Genomic DNA, 21,410 nt, shown 5'->3' on the forward strand with positions numbered 1-21,410 from the left:
TCTAAGGAGTGCATTTCCTAGCAAATACCAACATGCCCTTAAGGACAGACTCCCCTGTCTTACAGTCCCATAACAACTCATAACCCCATGTGGTGTTCGTAAATACAGTAGATAACAGAAAAATGATTACATTTCTATGACTCACTGATTTATATGCATTCATGAACACTCATGCTAAACCAGTTACATCATTTCAGCAACGCCAAGACCAACAGAGAAGCTGATTCCAGTTCTGTAGCTTAACTGAAAGAATAAACTCAGTGTTGTGCAGTACATTATTCTACACTAATTCACTGGTAAGGTTTAAAAGGAAACACAACAGGGAATGCAAACAATTCCTTATCTAACTGGGGTTAACAATGGACAACAGGAATGCTTGTACTCTCTAAACCTATGAATTCCTTACAGGTATTTGTGTAAGAGTTTGACCAAATTTTGGGCCTGCTGTTGAAGTCCCATGATATTGGGAAAACTTTGTAAAAATGTAGTAAAGTCCTAAGTGGTAGAAGACCATATAGTCTTGATCCTATCCTTCCACAGCCTTAAAAAACCCTCTTGCTTTCTCACTCTTTCCTCTTGGCCATGTACCCAGACTGAGAAACTTCCTACAGTCAGCACCCACGGATACATAGAACGTTCATAGAAGAAACTGCAGCGCTGCTTTTGAAGAACCTACCTCTACCCTCACTCTTAATAAATAATCTCCAAAAGATTTTATCAACTGCTTAGGTTTGCACCATCCTCAGGGCAAACTCAGCCAGCTTGGAAGTTTAAAAAAACTTCATCTGTGATTTAAACTACAGTGACAATTTTGCATCACAGCAGGGAAGTATCATATGGTTCATTTTAACCATTTCCTGTAGGAGTTATTATTAGAGAAAAACCAGTAATTTCCTAGATCAACGTCATAAACTGATAGGATGACACGAGACAAAAATATGCTCAATGCTCCTCCACTATTTTCAGATATTTTTCTTCAGCTGGCAATTGTGGTAATAATAATTAGTAATTTTCACACCTTGCATCTTTGGCATACTGTAACATAGACCCAGGTGGATGTGTCAGTGACACAAACATTATGATATAAAATGCACCTTTTGCAGTTTCAGCAATGATTTCTGAACATGGACAGCAATGCAATTAACAGAATATTAATTAACTGATGATAACACACTGGTGTTCAGTGATCTTCCCACAGAACAAGGCAGTTCTCGGCAGATGGGAAGAAAATCTGTCAAGAAATCAACTCCACCTTTACAATCTCCACAAATGTTACAGGAAAAGGAAAGAGGCGGAAAGAGAGACCTGATATCAATCCTTCAAAAGAGCCTTCTCTTATTGCTTTACCTTGTACAACTACATTGTCTAACAAAAAAAGTAGTATTTATTCCAGCTAAGATTTTCAAACTTTAAACAGCTTCTCTTTTTGGAAAATCTGCCAGGTCCCTACATGACAGTTAACCAGTTTCACCAGAGGATGGCAGCCTGTTGCTACAAATAGGAAGAAAAGTCATTCTAAAGAATAAATAACAAAAGACTGTTAGAGCACAGGAAGAGCCCAGTAAACGTCACAAACACTCATTAAGCAGAGGGGCCTGTTTGAGTACTAAAGTACTGTTTGAGAGCTGCTAAACCCTGCTCTATGTCTATGTCCTGCTCTACACCATTAAATTACCAAGGGATGAAATATTTTCATTTTTCCAAGTCTTCTCCCCACCTCTTCCCCTGATATCTACCTATTTAATGCAGTACTTCAAACACAGCATACAAACAATATTGCAGCATTAGTAGACAGAGCAGCAAACTTAATAAGATACAAAAAGTTTAAAGAATATAAGATACTACTAAATCATTATTTTAAATTCCACCATCAGCTGTGGCAAATATACACAATGTAAATCAAAACGTACCTTCAATAAAACACATTTTCTTTCATATCATCTAGGTGCTTTCTTCTGCTGGTAGACTGAGTTAAAGAAGGTGAAGAAATGTTTATTTTGTTTTTTTCAGTATTAATAGTGCCTTCCTGCTCTGCCCAGGATGAAACCTGCAGGAATTCAGCATATCAGACAAACTGGCTAGAAGTGTCAGGAAGGAGAAGAGGACAAATGGACAGAGAAAGAGCACAGCTATTTGGACATCACTCACTGCATGATCTTATGAACAAAGAGTTGCAAAATCCTAAAAGCACAATGAAGGTTGGGCTGGATGAGCAGACAGTGAGGTGGACTGAAAACTGGCTGGAAGGCAGCGAGAGGAAAGAGGCCACAGAGTGGATTCTAGCTGGAGGTCAGGAACTGCCAGTGTAGCCCAGGGGTCAGTGCTGGCTCCAGCTCTGTTCCCCATCTTCATTAGTGATCAGGATGACAGGATACATCACCCTCAGCCAGCTCACTGGGGACTGATAAATGACTCTCTAGGGTTATGCTGCTGGAGAAAGGGCCAAAAGGAGCTCACGCAGTTCAGCCAAAGGGAAGCCCAAAATCTTTTACCTAGTGAGGAATAACCCCATGCACTGGTGAGTGATGGCTGCCCTGGAAAGCAGCTTTGCAGGAAAGGATCTGGGGATCCTGGTGGACAAGTTGAACGTGAGCCAGCAATGTGTCCTTGTGGAAGGATGGCTCAGAGTGTCCTGGGCTGCCTTAGAGGGATAAGGACAACCTCTTCGTTCCCAGTGTTGCTGTCACTGAGTTATTCCATGAGCAAAGAAGCTACAGAAGCCTGGATTCCTATGGATTTGAGTTGTACAAGCCTCAGGTCCTTCCAGCTGCTCTCTAGCTCACACCACAGCACCTCTGTGCTGCCAAGGGCCAGAGCCAGCCGTGTGCCAAGGGGTTACTCACAGCTGTGTCCCCTCCTGCCTTCCAGCTGCTCCTAAGCAAGAGGTTTGGAACTGTCCCTTCCCCAGCTGAAGGACCTCTCTAGAGCACTTTCCTCTGCCCAGCTGCTATTTTTCACAAGTTAATAACAAGTACAATATTTCCCTCTATCTTGTGTCAAATTTGGTTATAATTGGTAATAAGGATTAAAAGAGTGAAATAAGTGACAAAGATAAAAGCTTCTTTTCTTAAAAAAAAAGAATCAAGAAGGGAAAGTTTGGCTATTTTAAACATAGTAGAAATTTCCAAAATGTTAATGAGTATCCCATTAGGAATTCCTGCACCTGCATTTCCCAGAAGTGAGTGAAATGACTCAGACCAGAGCAGTTCAAAAATATAAACTACATTGTGCAAATTTTTAACCCTTCCTGTTTGCTAAAAGCAGCAAAATATTTCAGCTATCTAAACCAGGTTGTGCATAGAAAATCTGATATGAGTTCACTGTTAAGCAATTTTAGAATAATTTAATGTCATTTCAATGACATTCAATGTCCTAAAAAGCCACTGCCATTCCCTCTTGAAGATACTCATTCCATATTCATTCAATTGCCAGTTAAAATATTGCACTATTTATCTAGAAAAACTATGGTACCCCACAACAGGCAAAATCAACATTAATATTTTCATTTCATTTCGACCAGAATTTAACAGCAGCATGACAATAAAGTCAGTAAACTAAAAATAATGAAATTGTGTTCTGAAGGCTATTTTTTTTTCTCCTTCTCTATGTTTAGAATTAAACACTGCTTCTTGGGCTTGTGTTGGGACTTTTCCCCTCCTTTCTGGGGAGACTAGAGATTTGAGAACAAAGCTGCTAATAGGAAACATATGGAAAAGTTCTGGAGTAAATGAAAATCTGACTCTAATTCCAAATGCCACGTATCACATACCACGGTCTAAATTATCTGCTAAGATAAATGCAAGATTTACTCTCCATACTCAATGAATCACGTGAGATGGAAGACAAGGTTACGTATGAAATAAACAAAAAAGCCTTTCACAATGTTTAAAAGACTTCCAAAACTAATCAATATTTTGAAGCAAGTTGGGATGTTTCTCAAAGCCCATGTGAGCCAGTAAAAAACTGGCTCAATTGAACATGCTGCCAACAGACAGCCTCGCTGCAGTTTTTCATATAAAATATGAACATTCCTACCCAAGTGAACAGCGAGGCTCTGGATTTAACCACTGTGCTGCTGTGGTTGCAGTGGGAACAGCACACAGCCAGGGTTCCTATGCACGAACACTTTCCTGTCTCAAATCTTTGTCCAGGGGAAATGTGACGACGATGAGATTTCTGGCACAGCAGCACTATGGACTCAGTGTTGATGAGAATCTCACACATTTCCACAGGCAGCCAAGCCTTGCCCCAAACTCCCTGTGCAGCAGCAGGTAATTTAACAAGCCTGGATGCACCAGAGTAACCACACGTACAGAGAGCCCCTCGAGAAGTGATTCACACACCACGTTCATTTACTCATGCGCTGCCCATCACCCGCACAAAGGTTTCTATCAGAATCAGGCAGCAACACTGAAATGAAAAGTTTCTCTTCACAATTACATTTGCAGCAACTATTACGGAGTTACAGTCTCTGCTAAGAACGGAAAAAATTTTGAGCTGACAGGTTTGCCAGAGGATGGAAAATTTCCAGAGGGACAGAGAGGGAGCAAGTCATGGACACAAGCATGGACTTGCCTCTTAATTCTTCAGCCGGTGTTATTTCCAAAAGCTGTTTAGACATAAAGACCTATGAAAATAATTTTCTTCCAGAAACACTCTTCCCAGAATACCTTAACTCGTTTGTGGAAAACTGGCTTGCCATTCTAAAAGACACTATTTTTCCAAAATTTATATCCTATTTAGGCCACCAAGAATATCCAGTCACCATATTATCCTTCTGCCAGCTCTATCTTCTTTTATCTTCTTTCTATTCTCCAAGGTGAAACAAGGAGCAGACTGCACCAGGCACTCACAAGTCAGTAAAAAGGGCCCAATTTTTTAGCATGAAGAAACCACTTTTGTATTAACATCATGAGAAGATGCCCAGATTCAGGAAGTGAGAGAATAATCTAGTATTCTGCAAAAATAATAAAAGCAACTGTCTATACTCATTTCTCCAGCAGCAATACTGTGATGCAGCATAATTATTACTTGCTTAAGAAAAAATTAGTGATTAATAACTAGAAATTAGTAACTTCATTAAAGCTTACTTGGCTTTTCAGAATCCATATTTTTCATTTATATTTTAGGCTAATACATACAATTTCTGTTTAGATGTTACCCTCCTGTAAATTAATATTCCTGATCTTATATTTCCTCAAACACTAGATTTTGCAAGGAAAAGGATTTTTGATTTAAGTCCATTTAAAAAATGACTAACATAGAAAAAGAAAGCCAAATAACCTTCAGAAATACAGCAAAGGTAAATGTCAGTACAACAGTAAACTACTTTACCCCCATATTCCCTGACTGCATAATGCTGTCCTTTAATACAAACCAGCAGAACCATCATGTAATAGGATGAATTTTGAGATGAAAGAATCAGAGTACTTTTAGAAGCTAGTTTCCATGCAAACACCTACCTAACCTGGGCAGTAAAGGTTATGATCTCTCTGACAAACTGTGCTCCTGTATAGTGGCCTGTAAATTTGAGATATCTGCTACGACGATAGAATCTGTTATGATGCCATACGGAAGAAAACACTTCAAACCTCACGCCACCATTATCACACCCAGATCCCAAAAGCACTTTCTTAACCAACATGCCAAGAGATCCCTTGTTTTTCACGTCAGGACCACAGTTAACAATTAGCATTTACAAACTCACGATCTTTTATTTCAGAAAAGTAGAAACTAGTCTGATCTAAACCCCATCTTCAACATCCTTCTTAATGCTTCCATCTAACAGATGGAAGAAAAAAAGCAGTTACCCTTTATAAAAGCCTTGTATCGTTATTTATGATAAAGCCACAAGCAAAGTGAGTATTTTAAAAATATAAAATGTTCCTTACCATAAACTAACTACAACTCTTGGTGCTGTTTTCCTTGAGCGCGTTCCATTGGAGCACACACGTGTAAGGCAATATTTCATTACTCCTGTTTCAGGAATGCTTTGCCTTAGCAACACTGTGTTTTATGGATTCACACTGCTTCTAGTGCCTTGTGCTTAGGACAGAAAGGGTAATGTATGCTTGCCACTTGAACAGTTCCCTCCCAAAATCAGAATTGCACAGGAACCTGAGGAGAAAATGTGAGTATGGAAAACACATCTGTCAGATGTGCAACTGCTGTGCAAAATCACTGTTCTGTTTTTCTAAAAAGCACCTTTCCACTCAAACATTTCACCGTGGCTAAACCCAGTATCGAGTTCAGTCATTACCAGTTCTAAGCAACTGCCCCAGTCCCCATTCTGGGGCTGCATTTACAAGACACAGACTTATTTAGAAGTTTCAGCATTAAGCCAAGTGCTTGGCAAAGAGGTGAAGGGAGATCTGGACAGCTGTCTCATTAAAACTGACATTTTTAAAGGGAGCTACTTCTATCAGCTCAGTTCTATTAAAGTTTAATTGCTCAAAGCATTGATTTCATGCCATCCCCTCACTAAGATCCAGTTTAATAATTGATTTTTTTTAGAACAAAAATGTTATGGGTGTTTACATTTTGTCTACAAACAGCTTTAGGCATTTACTCCACTCTTCAAAAAGTGATAGGACAAGGCAAGAGAAGGTGTCAGAAGCAAGACAGAACAAGGACACACGTGGCCAGATTACCATGGAAGGTCTGTAATGCCCAGATCAACTTTCCCTCCTTAATGAAATGGAAAGAGAGGCTGTGGCTGCCCCATGCCTGGAAGTGTTCCAGACCAGGCTGGAGAAGGCTTGAAGCAACCTGGGATAGTGGATGGTGCCCCTGTCCATGGCACGGGGTAGAACTGGATGAGCTTTTCACCATTCTGTGATTCTCTGAATGCTGGTTTAAGTGTGAGCCTTACTAAAGTCTTCACAGTAAGGCCCTTTAAGGATCCCAGAACAGGTAATAGAAGAAACAACTTCCAGCCAAAGTGATTGGATCAAAATAAGACTCCCACCCCGAGCTCTGCCAAGGGGCAGCTGTGACTCACAAATTATTCAAACCATAGAGAAACCCTTTTGATTAGATTAGCTGCCATAAATCAAAAGACACATTTATTTTATGTCAGGCACAATACAGGTGCATGCACAAGCATCGCTTCCAAAAGGGTATTAATATTAAAAGAAGTCCAAACAAAATTGAGATAAAAATGGAGAGTAACTGAAGGAAATAAAGGGTAGAGAGATTATATCCTTCCTTATAAAACAATATGCCAGGACACAGAATGATGTGCAATAACACCTGGTGTTTCTGCGAAAGCTTCCAAGTCACAGATTCTGGCTGCGTAATAACGGCACTGCAGGCCATGAAGGCAATGTGGTGCCAGCATTACAAGGTCTTGTGCTAAAAGGAGAGGATTTATTCTCTTTAAGAAAGAAGGGATAATAAAAATTAAGAACCATTTTAAGGGTGATGTTCAGTTTCCAGACTATAAGAAAGAGCTGAGAGGCTGCCTGGCAAAATCCTCTGCACCACCAAGCTGGACAACTGTAGTTGCTTGAACATTTCTAGAGGAATAGGTGTTTAAGAAAAGAAACACATTCTGTAGTCATTGTAAAATCAAGGACCATCACTCTTAAACACACTCAAAAGCGTAAATAGGAAGCACTTTCCATCACGTACAAGGGGAAAATTTTTGCTAATGCAAAACATTTTCCTATTCATGATCATTCAGGAATGCTTTGGCAAATAGCTTAGACAACTACTCTTTATCCTTGCCTGAAAGTGCCTAAAAAAGCTTATAACACATGATTTTCAGATTGGATACAAACCTGGGAACAATCTGAAGTTGCAGGCACATTTTCTAAGTCTTTTAACAAAACTGCAGGAAGTCCTTAGCTATAAATGAATGGAACAAGTTAATGAATAAAGTATTAATATAAATTATTATGGTAGAATTCACAATCTCTTTGAGACATCTACCAATTTAAGGCACTGAAGTCAGCAGTTCTTCTCCAAATAAATGAGAAGCTTTGGAATAGACACTCAGCTCCATTACCTTCCTTGCTTTCCTCCATTCCAAAACACGATGTTCTTTTAGTTTCTTTCCAATGTTTATTAATGATTGCAAGATACCTGTCAGATACTGTGATCATTTATATAATTTTATATAAGACACAAATCAGACAAACTAAAGACTCTGTTAAAGTTTGAGGTCCAACTGCTAATGCTGCCTCAGGAAAACAAATATACCTGCACCAGTAAACAGTGGTTGCAAAACCAGACAACTATTCCCAGAACTCCACATGGGAGGAAAACACAGCCCAAAGTCATCTATCTTGGAACAACCCAAGCAGGCTGTATAAAAATACAGAGGATAAAGCAAAGCATATTTATTGAACAAGCTATTAAACTACTAAAAACACTAAGTGTCAGCTGACAACAGTGACTCTCCTCAGCAGAGATTCATAATTCCATACAGTAGTTCAAGGGTATTTTAGAGTAACCAGACACTATTTGCTGCAGATAATATTGCTTACATCAATTTTCAACTTGTTTTATTCCAGTGTAAATTGTTTATGACTACTTGTTGCTGTGTTAGTAGAAACACTACATGATGAGGACTATTTAGATGCCTCTACTGTAGAAAGTAAAATCCATTAAAAAAACCCCAACCCTCCCAATAAAAACTTTCTAAGGTTTCTAATGAAGCAACATACTCAGAAAACTGTTACATCCCTCCTCTTCTGTCAGTCTTTCAATTATCCACTACCATAAATTGATATTGTCATATAAAAACTTCACCTATTATAACTTTGAACATGCCAGGAAACTCGATACTCTGCTTTTGCAATACCAACTGTTCCTTGCACATGTTCATGCACTCGTGTAACCAATCACCTAATGAGATCAGGCATTCCTAATGTATTGCTTCTAGATGCATAGATTCTTGTAGTGAATTCAGCCCTAAAAAATCAGCGTATTACTGTTCATTAGTAGACGTTACTCAGTAATTTCCTATGAGGTTATATTAATTCCCATGCTACAAGGTCAATAAACTCAACTGTTTTCAGCTGCTCAACATGTTCTTCCCAGGAGCTCTTAGCAAAACATTTAAAACAGGCTGCACAAGATGTGGATTGCCAGAGTTTTGATCTCATAATACCACCTACTGAATGGGAAATAAATAGGGACCACACAACAAGGTTCAGGTCAGAGGCAACAGAAAGCCCCACACAGGGCACAGCTCCGTCCTCCTTTGCTTTTTTAAACAGATTAGGCCTTGTCTCAGCTTGCAGGACTGTTGATATGATTTGATGGCCCCTTTTCCATAACCTTTAAAAACACACATTCCCACAGGGACTGCTCCTGGAATGACTTTCCATTCCATGAAGAGCAGAACACCACCAAGTCTGTGAGGGTTCGGGCTGGGCTGCAGCTCTGCAAGAACAAGACCTTCAGCATCTCGGTTGGCTGAGCTCTACACTGCAGTTGCTGAATTTTCAGATGAGTTCTGGCACAGGATAAATAAATCCAGCAGCCACTACAGTCTCAATATTCAGTCACATCTGTCAATGGCAAGCACAGGTAAGAAGCACCTTTGCAGATCCTACATGGAATTCACACAGGCTGCAGGTGGCTGCTGACAGCAGTGCTGGGCTGCCAGTTAAGACCTTGAGATTGGGATGCCAAGAGCTTCTGTGCCTACAATGAAGTGCAGCCCAGCCTCGATGACACTGCCTGCAGCTGTTTCCTACTTCAGGAACCCACAGGCTTTACGAGGAACCAAATTACAACCTTCACAGTTCCTTGTTGTATCTGACTATGCACTCCCTTTTTTACTGTGCACTCAGAGGAACAAACATCACCAATTCTTATCTAAAACACAGAATTCCTTCAAAGTTTTCAACTGAGGATTTTAAACTTTTGAGCTTGAGGCCTTTTTTCAGACATCTGATAGCAGGGCCAGTTCTATCAAGATCAGGCTTCCAACACAATCCTCAGGTCTAACTTTCACAACTTGGTTTCATCTGAGTTCCTTAAATCCTCTATAAACAAAATACACTTCCCCCCCCCCCCCTTTATACTTCATATGGGCCATTTTAAGTTTTGGAAGGAATGGAAAAAAGAACTCACCAAGAAAAACCCACCAAAGAAACCCCAAAGTCTTTTACAGTAAGACAGTGAATATAAGGAAAAGGCCAAGTAATTTAAAGTAATTTATACCTTTCTTATGATCAGGGTCAGTCCTATTCACCTCAAGGCCACTGGTGATCTTTATCCCAAGAACATTTTGACTAATATTTGGAAATTTAAATGTGTTTGGTAGACCATACTCAACTAGCTAAAAACCCCTAAATTCATAAAATACTAGAACAGTCTCCTTTCTTGTGCCTTCAGCTCAGAAACAAAACTGAAAAAGCTGACAAGTCTCATAAGCTGAATGCAGTTAATGGGGGATGGTGAAATTCCTAAGATTTTAATTGATGAAAAGGATCCATCCAAGTTTAGCTAAAGAAAATAAATCAGCTTGAAGCCAACTCAGATTTCCAGCTTGACATACCTCCCACTTTGCATCACATCCGCATAATTATGAAAAAAAATTCACAAATCAACATTAAAAATAAGTCCTCCCAAAGCATTCTTAAAACTGAAAAACAAAACATGCTGAAAATTCAGTAAATTTTCACAGCCTTTGAAACAAGAAGTCTTACATGAAAGCTGCTAAATTTAATCCCCTCATTATCTGCCTTGTAAGGGAATTCCTGCCACACCACAAATGAAAATGAGGATCAAACCACACAACTTGACGAAGATCACAAAGTATAGACTTGTTTGTCTCCAAAACAGCTCTTGCAACAAAACAGGAACTGAGTCTTAATGTATTCCATGGCTAGAGCTGCATCAGCTTCTGCAGCTCAATATGCTTCAAATCAAGAGCTTTACCACAACTTTTCAAAGGACAGACTCTTCTGTCCTGCCATCATGGATTTTTAAATGCACCATGAAATTTTAGGTCTCCTAAGAGCTTAAGAGATTTTGGGACACAATCAGTAATAGAAAACAATAAAAAAAATCAGGTATGAAACTGGAACTCTAATTTTTATCTTTAGATAAATAGTTTTATGCATGTTTTGCTTAAAACTGTTATTAGAACAAAGCTTCCAAAATATGCAACATGTTCTTTGTCTTGTGCTTAAAAAATACCCCAACTTTGCAGCAGCCAGTAACATTTTAGTAACTGGTCCTAACAAACTTGCTGGGGCTTTTTTCATCTCTCATTGTGCATGTATTCTATTAATTCCTAAAAAAAAAAAAAAAATTACTGGTTTTGATTTAGTGGTACAATGTAGCTATTCAACTATTTGTGGTATTATTAATCAAGGATTATGGAGTTTTCATTTCTCTCTTTCAAACTCTCCCTTGTATTCTCTACATAAATACATGACTGCTTTAGTTTAGTTCCAGTATTGCCAACTCCTGCAATATCATTTTGGTCATGACTGCTGGTGCTTTTCTTTATACCCCAAATGTTAGAATTACATATGATTTATCTTCTTAAACATGTTCTTGTCCTCAGAAGAAAGAAAGAAACTTGAAAAGGTCAAGCAAATCATCTGCTTCATGAAGCTCAAAGACAAAAGAAATAAGCTTACTACATTTTCAAAACAATTATGATACTTCTAAGACACTTTTTAAAAAGAATTTTTCAGAACCAGATTCTTCCTTGTGAACAGATTTTGAAACAATGTAATTCTTTTTACCAAACCAAAAGCATAATTGAATGCTTTGGATAAACCATATACTTAAACCTCTTCACACAAAAAAAAATTGTCCATTTTCTCCATCTTTTGCATATATAACAGTTATTTAAGTATCATACAGCAGCAAAGGCAGATAACTGTACCTTCTTTCTTTAATTCCTCTTAAAACCTAAGATAAATCTTTTTCTTGAGTAAAATAGTTTATGTTTCATGTCATATTTACCCCCTTCACAAGATTTATGCTCTCTCTATACAACTTAGCAAAGAAGATGTTGGAAAGTTACTGTGAATGCTGAACTTTACCACACCAACAGCACTGTATAGCACAACTCCTTTGCAGGAAGAAGACAGGACATAGACATCATGGGGGGAAAAAATAAGGAAAATGTTTTTAAGAACTTTTCTATAGCACATGCTTCCCCTTGATTTTGGTAAGGTTAATTTTTTTTTGCTGTTTCTTAACTTCATCCTCAGAGGACAAACCCTTTGCAGAACTGAATCACTGCAGCTGAACCCGCACTATGAACTAATAACCTCTGTAATAATTTTTGAAGACTTATCTTTTTTTAAATGGGAGTTGGTAACACTGAAAGAATCCTGCCAATTACATTGAAGTGATTTTAACAAAAGGAGAAATTGCTTCACAGCCTTATGACACAGCATCTACAGCAAGTGATGATGTGGCACAAAGCAGTTTTTTTAAAATTTTACTGGCAAATCAGAAGAGGGGCCAAGGCTATTATTTTGTGTTGCCTTCCCACAAGGCGCCTTACCACAAAATATGGCTTAGACAGACCTTTTGTTCCTCCAGCTGGGGTAGGCTATGTCTCAGATGATTTCACGAGCACAAGAACTTGCTGCCTTCTACAACTTGAACTTCTCAGACTTCCAAAGAGTAAGTTTTCTTGGTAAGCAGGAATAAAATTAACTGATTGTTATTTTTTCAGTGAAGAGTGATTCATGCATGTTATATAACATTTAGCTTTCAGCTAGTAAACTGCTTACAAATACGGTTACTGAGCTCTGAGTTCATTGCAGATGGTAGACAATCAAGCTTTTAAGATTTCCTACTTTTTTTTTTTTCAACTTTGTAGTTATGTGTTTTATCATATTGTGTGCATCTGACCTGCATCTCCTGTTATCAGGTTTCACCTGACATGATTGCTTTAAAGCTAGTTAAGTTCTTAGAAATATTTCATGAAGAGGTGTCAGTGACTCAGTGCTTTAAGACGTGACCTGCAAGCCCGGCAGGACGGGTACCATTCTATCAGTAAGATACTCAGCTACAGCCAACAGATCAAAAGGTCTCCCCAAAACCAGTTCCTCTCTCTCGATAAAACCTGTGGGAGGCCTTGGTACATAGTACTTCTTATTTATCATTTTGTCTGACATGATGGGAGTTCTCTTCACATTGTCTACGTGGCAAGTAGATCGCTCCCATAAAGGCCTGATTGCTCAAACCAAGTACACTTTTGTGAGTTGCTCCTCCTGGTTTCTAAGGACAATTGTGGCACTGAGAGCAAAAAATATTAATTGGAAATTTTGTGACATGGAGCAGAAGTGCTGAGAGAATAGAACTAGAAGGTTAAGCTCAAGTTCTGGACTGAAACTGAAGAGGGAGGAATAAAAGGAAATGAAGAGCATGAAATAGGCAAGGGGGACAGATTGGGATCTGTTCCACAAAACCAGAAGGCAGTCGCAGGAGTTAGAAACAGATTTTAGATATACAGACACCAACAGGACTGATTAGAAGATATTCTGATATACACTGCCTGAAATGTGAAACCCAGTGAATTCCTCCTGAAGCACAATTGCTTCTCAACCCAGCACAGTTTACGAGTGCAGTGCATTTATGCTCAGTGCAAGGCTGCTCTGCCTCTCTCTGCTAATTGCTTCATTAGTTCAGACATCCCACAATGCTGCAGGGATATGGAGTCCCTGGCTTTGCTAAGGACCTACCTGGAGTGGACTTCCTGACTCCCCTCAAAACTGGTTTTAAGGTTTTCATCAGTTATGACACTTGACTACATTCAAACGCCAAGTTGGATGTGCAGGTTAGGCAATGCCACATGGTGACACCCAGCCACTGGCACACACAGGCTGTGTCGCACAGGACAAGTACAAGGATGCATTAAATTCCAAGAGTGTGTTACTACTTCTCTTCTCAGAATTCTCTCTTGTTCAGTTCATAGAATACATCATGCATTAGATAATCACCACAAGGAATATCAGAAATGACCACTTGTCTCATCTCCTTTAATACTGACAGTGCTCAGTAAACAAATATTGAGATTAACAAGGAAACAAGGAGTCCCTTGGGTACAAAACATATATGAAAAAAACTGAGAAAATCTGTTCTTCTCTCTCTGCTTCAGGGTTCTTGTACTATATGAGCAAAATATCTTTATTTTTTCCATGATTTCTGTGGTTTGACCTGCAATGTAACATTTTGACTCACTGCTGTTTAACAGCTTGACATGATTCACTACTCTCATTCTGCCAAATAACAGGGTTCCTTTGACTGCATAACATGCTCTAAAATGTTAGACTGGCTTTGACCATCAGAAATTTGACTTGTGAAATGATTTGCCTTTCACAGCATCAAGATTTCATCTCAGAAGGGTACTTGGAAGGCAAATTACTTCTCATCTATAAAGAACATATGATTACAGAGGCAGAAGACGACTACATAAAATGCCACAGAACACACAATTTGCAAAGCCACATAAATTTCTATTTTACATAATATACAATATTTCCAAGTAATCTATTTCAATGTTCTCTTTATAGAAACAATCCTGTCATGGTATCCTTCAATATCAAGCACAGCACAGGTAGAAAGCTGTTCCTCTTTTGAAGTCAGACCAGAAACCCTCTGTTTACTTCAAGGACAGTAAATTTGTTCATGTTTTTTACGTTGAAGGTACAGGTCAAAACTTGGGTTTGCTAGTAATGTCACAGACAGTGTTGCCAAAAAAAGGCATTATTCTACTTACTTCATTATATCTTGCTGCTTCTTAAAACTGTTGTGTTATTTATTTTATATCTATCTAAAACTTAATCTTTCTTCTCATCAACAGGTCACAACATACAGATTTAAATATGGGGATTCTGAGCCAGCTATTGATCCTTTACCTCCTCCGGGCTGCTTTGGTCGTTTGTCAATATGAAGACTATGATTTTGAGGATGAATATGGTGGGGAGCCGGATCATCAACTTCCATATTCTTTTAACCCAAACACCCAAGTTGAAGTTCCTCATTTTCCTTTCCCAGCTGAGTGTGCCAAAGAATGCTTCTGTCCACCAGCTTTTCCCTTATCCATGTACTGTGATCACCGGAAACTCAAGACAATACCAAACATCCCCAGTCATGTCCAACAACTTTATCTGCAAAACAATGACATTGAAGCTGTGCCTACAGGACCATTCACTAATGTTACCTTCCTAAGGGAAATTAACCTCAGCTACAACAAAATTAAATTCCATATGATTGACCATGGTGTTTTTGCCAAACTTTCAAACTTAGTGCAACTGCATTTACAGCATAATGAATTAGAAGAATTTCCATTCCCACTGCCCAGCTCTCTAGAGAGACTCCTCCTTGGTTTCAATAGAATTTCCCGGTTACCTGGAAATGCATTGGAAGGACTGCCTAACATGACCGTGCTTGACCTTTGCAATAACTTACTTGATGACTCAGTATTCAAAGAAAAGCCCTTTTCAAACATGAAAAATTTAATGCAGCTCAGTTTATGCAACAACAGATTACATACAATGCCTCCTGACCTGCCATCATCTCTTCGGCATCTTTCTCTCGAAAATAACTCCGTATCACATATCCCAGAAAACTATTTCAAAAGACTTCCCCAAATCATTGCTCTAAGAATGTCCCACAATAACCTGCAGAACATTCCACGCAACACCTTTAATCTACCCAACCTTCTAGAACTTAATCTTGGACATAACAAATTGAAACAAGTCTTCTATATTCCGAGAAGTTTGCAGCATTTGTACATTGAAGACAATGAAATTGAAAGTAGGTTGATGGTTAAATTTCATAAAAAGCAATAAACTTAGTGGACTTTGGCATTAGTTGTGGGAGGAGTGTGAGGAGAATATCATCCTATAGTCTTCAGAATGCAATATAAACACATCCTCAGTCATTTGAGACCAATTTGAAATTAGAGAGGATTTAATTTTTGAAGTTTATCTCTAACTGCCAACTTTTTGTAGAAGTTAATGCCAGTTTTTCATGTAACAGCTAAAATCTTTTTGAAAATTACTTCTGATTTTGGCAACTGATAAAAACATTCAGAGAAAAAGAATTACAAAAATATTTCATTAACATAAAACAGTAATTACAAATTCTTTACCCCTCAACCTTATATTTTGCAAGCCCCCAAACTGGTATGATTGTCATTTACAAAGCTGATTTAAAACACAGAGAAGGGTTATATTACTGTGCAACACAAAAATATTTTCCATTTTAAATTTGAAAACATAAGTTTCACTTTTGCAATAGGTCTAAAACATAACCACTTTCTGCATTTTAATTAATATTTTTCACTCTTACAGACATCAATGTTACTGTGATGTGTCCAACTCTGGACCCACTGAACATCAATCAGTTAACCTACATACGGGTGGACCAGAACAAGCTCACGAGCCCCATTAGCACCTACGCCTTCTTCTGCTTCCCTCTCATCAGAACCATTTATTACGGAGAGCAAAATGTCACTGTCAACAGGCCATCTCAGCTCAGAACACCGGTGTTTCGGCGGTTTCTAACACCAGAGGAATTCCAGGAAGCAGAAGACAATCATGAAACACTCAATCAAGAAACCGAAGAAGATCATGAAGAAGAAGACAGCTATTTTCATCCTTACTATCACTGAAGTAATCATTGGTAATAAGTGTATATGGAAACTTTTCATTAGCATGGGTTATTCATATCTATCCTAGAACAACTGGACAGTTTGGGGTATTCAAGACACACCTGTAAACTGGAGACAGGATTTTAAAGTAGGTAAAAGTCCTATTATTGGTGTAGTAAAAAACAATACTAGGAACAAACAGCACTCACACGAGCATTAGATAAAAGCCTGACACATAACCTGGGTTGATGATGGGCTCACTTTTGGGTGAGCAGCTGAAGCCAAAGAAAATTGACCTGAAAAGCTTCTGTGTTCTAAAGTGACCCAGCTGCAAAATGACTAAGATACAAATCAGTGCCATATTCAATAGGAACGAGTGATTAAGGCCAAAAATCCATTCAGCTCTACATCCTACTGCTGACAGCAGAAGCAAAGAGACACAGCAGAGAAAAGGACAAGAGAGTAAGATTACAAAATACTTCCACAAGGTTCTTCCACATCTCCCAGAAATACAAATACTTCTTCTTCCAATTTCTAACTGGACAAGGACATCACAAATAAGGAGATTCAAACCTTCCCCATACTATGTTTCAAGTGTCCTGACAAGCTGTATTACAACATTCACTTCTTTGGCTGTCCTTTAACTATCACAATCTTTCAAATGAGATTTCAGCTTCTTACTACTAACACAGGCAATAAACAATCTTTCACCAAGCTGCTGGGACCTAGGTAAAAAGCATGTGCACTAACACAACTGAACCATTAGCATTTATATTTTCCCCGTGCTTCAGCCCATGTTATTTTAGAAGACACGTAGAAATGTAATGTAATCTTTTCATTTAGAATTATTCATCAAGTAGAACAGGAGCAAAGAGAAGCATTGCAGGTTTTTTTAGCTATTAATTCAGACTCTCCCTCTGCACAGCTAATATCAATCACCTGTATTCTGCTTCAAAGTAGAATCAACATTGCTTTAAGTAACCTGAAGAAAACTTTGAGCTATGCAAATTGTTGTTATATCTTATGCCTAGAAACACATCCAGATAACTACAGGGGAAGATAACACTATAGAGCACTTCATTGCTTTTTTTAATCACTTCTTTATTTTCAGCACTTTTTCCCTGATAGAGCTTTTACTACCTGAGAGGGAAAAAAAAAATCCTCAGTTTCAACAGCAAAATGAAATGTTTGCAAGTAATAAACCCATACATCATATTATCAACTTTGCATAATTTTATGTAGTCTTTTTAGTTGTCCTACACTTAAAGTACAATGTAATCTGATTTCTATTAGAATTTGAGAAGTTAGGCAGGTTTCATTTTTTCTCTTAGAATTTCAGTTATTTTTTAAGCCCATCTTCATATTTATGGTTTCTGACGTATCAACTGAAATATTAAGAAAATGAAAATACTTAATGACCTTTTTAAGAGAAAGATTTATTGCAAAGTTATGAATATAAACTTTAAGAATATATATAGTCTTTAAGGACAGCTGGTTGTAAGAATTTATGGGTACAAAATTTATTCTGTCGTTATTAAGTTGTGGATCTTCAGCCAAGTAACACGAGAAATCTGTTCCTCTCTCCTTCCCCTTTTTCTTACCTGCATTCTGAACAGATACAGTATTCATAGCAAAATATTTTATGGTCACCCCACAAATTCACAGCACTACAGAATTTGTCATCTTCTTTTTACAAAAATAATTATTAACATTTATCACCCTGAAACATTTCTGGGTTTATGAATAAGGAACAAACATGCATGTGTTCTTTTCTTCTTTTAAGTACTCAGTATCATTTATGTACAGTATATACAGAATTTAGATATATCTATGACTTTATAGCTTTATTAATATATACATGTAGTATATTAACCTTAGGGAACCTTTCAACTATTTCAGATTTTAAGTGACTTGACTGGTGCACAAAATGCAAATCTAAAATAGAGGCTTTTTTGAAAGGCTTGCTCAGCTTTAAAAGTAAAAGAACACTATCCAGCTACAGTATGAATATTACATCTTTTATAACAAACTTTCTGCTTTTTACAAACATTTATGAAACAAAACAGCTTTAGTTTTAAAGTAGAAGTCAAGATATTGACATTATATACGTTTCTCGAAGTCAAACTGGAAATTATTGAAAACTTCAGAGATGTCTTACTACACTTGACTCATTGAGGTGGAACATGAAATTTGTATTACAAACAGAGCTATTATAAATACTTCTTTCAATTAATATTATCGTATCACCTGTAGCAAATAGGACACTTATTCCAGAAAGGCTTTTACAGTGGACAGGGAACTAAAGACTTGGTAGCCTTAGAGAAATGAGAATTTATAATAAAGTACTGGATTAATGGGTATCTAGCTGAGTGCAATTTGCTCTGGTAACACTGGGCATGCCTTCTGTAAAAGTCATGATGTTTTTGCTTTGCAAATATCTTGGAGTTCTCTGAGGGAATCATGAAGTATGTGAAAAAGGGAGATCCTGGTCCAAACAGCCTACAAAAATTTCTAAAGGCTTTTAAGGAAATTAAGCTGCCACAGATTAGGAGACAACAGCATGAACAAAAATAAAATAGAATGTAAGAAACAGCCTAAGAATAAATGGTCAATTCTTACTGTGGAGGGGATCCCACTGGTGGGAGCTTTGCAAAGGGCCTGTGCTGGAATTTATTCCATTTAAAATGCTAGCAAGAGATAGGCAAACCAGGCTGTGAAGTGAGATGCCAACAATGATTGCTAAGTGACACTGAAGAATGGCTGCACAAGGACCTTAGGATGGTAAGACAGCCAATGGAGCTCATCACTGTTCAACGAGAAGTGATGTCCAAGGAAATGATGATCTTCGTTTCACATTAAAACTAACCAAGGATGACCTCACCAACATCACTCAGGAGCAAGACTCAGAAGTGCTTCAGCAGCAATAGGTGTTCAATGAAAACACTGGCTCAGTGCCCAGGAGTCATAAAAAGGAAACTCAAATGGAGAGAGTAACTAGAGACAAATGGAAAACAAGAGACATCAAGACACCACTATAAATCTGTGGCTCAGCCAGACACTAAACACAGTATTGATTTCCAAAGCCTCAGGTAGCTGGTGTAATTACATGGGGCATGATTGGAAAAGGATTAGAGCAAGGTCACCAAAGGTAAGGAATGGTTTCTTTATCAACATGGAATGCACTAGGACTCAGCAGCTCAGCAAAGAGATGGCTGAGGAGGGATACAGAAGATGCCCACAAAATTATGAGCTGCATCGTCAGCAAGGGTCTGGGGATCGACTGCTCCAGTAGAAGGGAAGGAGCCATCACATGAAGCTCACGTGTCCCGTGTACCTAAGGACACAGTGGTAGCAGCAGCGTTTTTAGACACAGTGTCGAGAAAAGGCTGGAACAGTAATTGTGTTCCTTGGAAGAGATCCATTAAAGGCTGCTAAACGAAATACAGTAGGTACAAAAGTGCTGAGCTGAAAATAGCTGGAGAATGGAAGAACACTTGAAGACAGGATAGAGAAAAGGATCATACGTGATTGTCCTGTTCTCAGTCTTCCCAAAACATCGGCTTATGGGCACCGCTGGAGACAGGATACTGTACACTAATCTTTATTATTAATTCCACACCCAGTTCTATGTTCTCCCTGTCCTGAACCATGGTAACATGCTGGTACTGCTCCTCACTGCTACTACCTTGATATAGTGTCAAAACATACTTGCTTCATGTTTGCTCTGGTATTTACTTTCAGATTATACGGTATTTCTAAAGCAGGAAATAGATTCATAAACTAAGAACTAAGCATGCTATTTATTTAATGGCAAAACCTAACAATCAAACAGCATAATGAGTTTGTTTACAGCACAGTCAGAAAATACAGAAACAAAGCTTGATCTGGAATTCTGCATCTCCATGAGCAATTCAGGTAAAGCGCCAGCCCCACAAGGTTATAAAAAAATCAAAAGAAAGAGAAATAACAATAGTTCAATCCAACTGTATACATTTCTCCCTTTAGCCTCAAAAAAGTGGGAATATATTTTGCCTTTTCTGATAAATATTTTTCACACTTTGCTTCAGTACTCTGATAATAAAAGGTCGGTGGATAAGGACAGAAACGCCTTTATAGAAAACAGATGTTTTACAGTTCACATTTTCTGACTTAGTTTAACATATTCACATTCCACTTTTAAAATAGGAATCCATTTCCTTCTTTGTTTCCCAGCCTGATCATTGAGAGCAATAATCACAGGCATTTCCTACCTAAAAAGCAGGAAAGGGGAACATACTATATTTTCAATCAAAAAAATATACACAGAAGAGATTTCACAATCATTTTCCAGTACTGATGCAAGAGTATGAACTATTCAGCTATAAGCCAACTTGTGTATACACTATTGCAATTTATGGAACTCCACAAATACGAACATTTTTAATGTTTTTAACTATTTTGCCCAAAATTTGTATTTCTAACAACCTAATTAATTTAAAAGGAAAATAAATAATAACACAGTCTTGTAATTCATTGCATCAATTCATCATCTACAGAGAAAGAAGGGGGGAAAAAAAAATAATCAACCTTCCCCTAATCTAAAAGTAAAACACAAGGAAAACAGATAAATGTGAAGATGAGCCATGAACACAGAGAGTAAAAGCAGATGCTGTGAACAACCCGAGCAATAGATGCCTGGAACACCAAAGTAAAAATGGATAAGGCCAATGATTCCTGGAGCCCTGACTCAAATGTCCCTGTGGACATAGTAACAGCTCTCAACAAATGGTGATACTGTCATAAGGAAGTAATGCCAATTCTGGAAGGAATTCTAAGAAACTGT

General features: G+C 38.1%; 2 protein-coding genes across 3 annotated transcripts in view; one reads left to right on the forward strand and one right to left on the reverse strand.

Moving 5' to 3' along the window:
• Positions 1-21,410, reverse strand: part of CENPP (centromere protein P) — a 112,652-nt gene that overhangs the window by 62,060 nt on the left and 29,182 nt on the right. The gene's annotated exons all lie outside the window — the stretch shown is intronic.
• Positions 12,378-19,647, forward strand: OMD (osteomodulin). Of its 2 annotated transcripts, none has more exons than XM_032121285.1 (3): positions 12,378-12,622; positions 14,795-15,750; positions 16,290-19,647. In XM_032121285.1, the coding sequence occupies exons 1-3, from the start codon at positions 12,390-12,392 to the stop codon at positions 16,607-16,609; spliced, it is 1,509 nt and encodes a 502-aa protein (XP_031977176.1). In that variant the 5' UTR covers positions 12,378-12,389; the 3' UTR covers positions 16,610-19,647. The 2 variants fall into 2 exon arrangements, with proteins under 2 accessions (XP_031977176.1, XP_031977177.1); XM_032121286.1 differs by having other exon boundaries at positions 12,524-12,609.

This window comes from Corvus moneduloides, chromosome 11 (genome assembly GCF_009650955.1).
Source record: "Corvus moneduloides isolate bCorMon1 chromosome 11, bCorMon1.pri, whole genome shotgun sequence".
In the NCBI taxonomy this organism is placed as follows: Eukaryota; Metazoa; Chordata; class Aves; order Passeriformes; family Corvidae; genus Corvus; species Corvus moneduloides.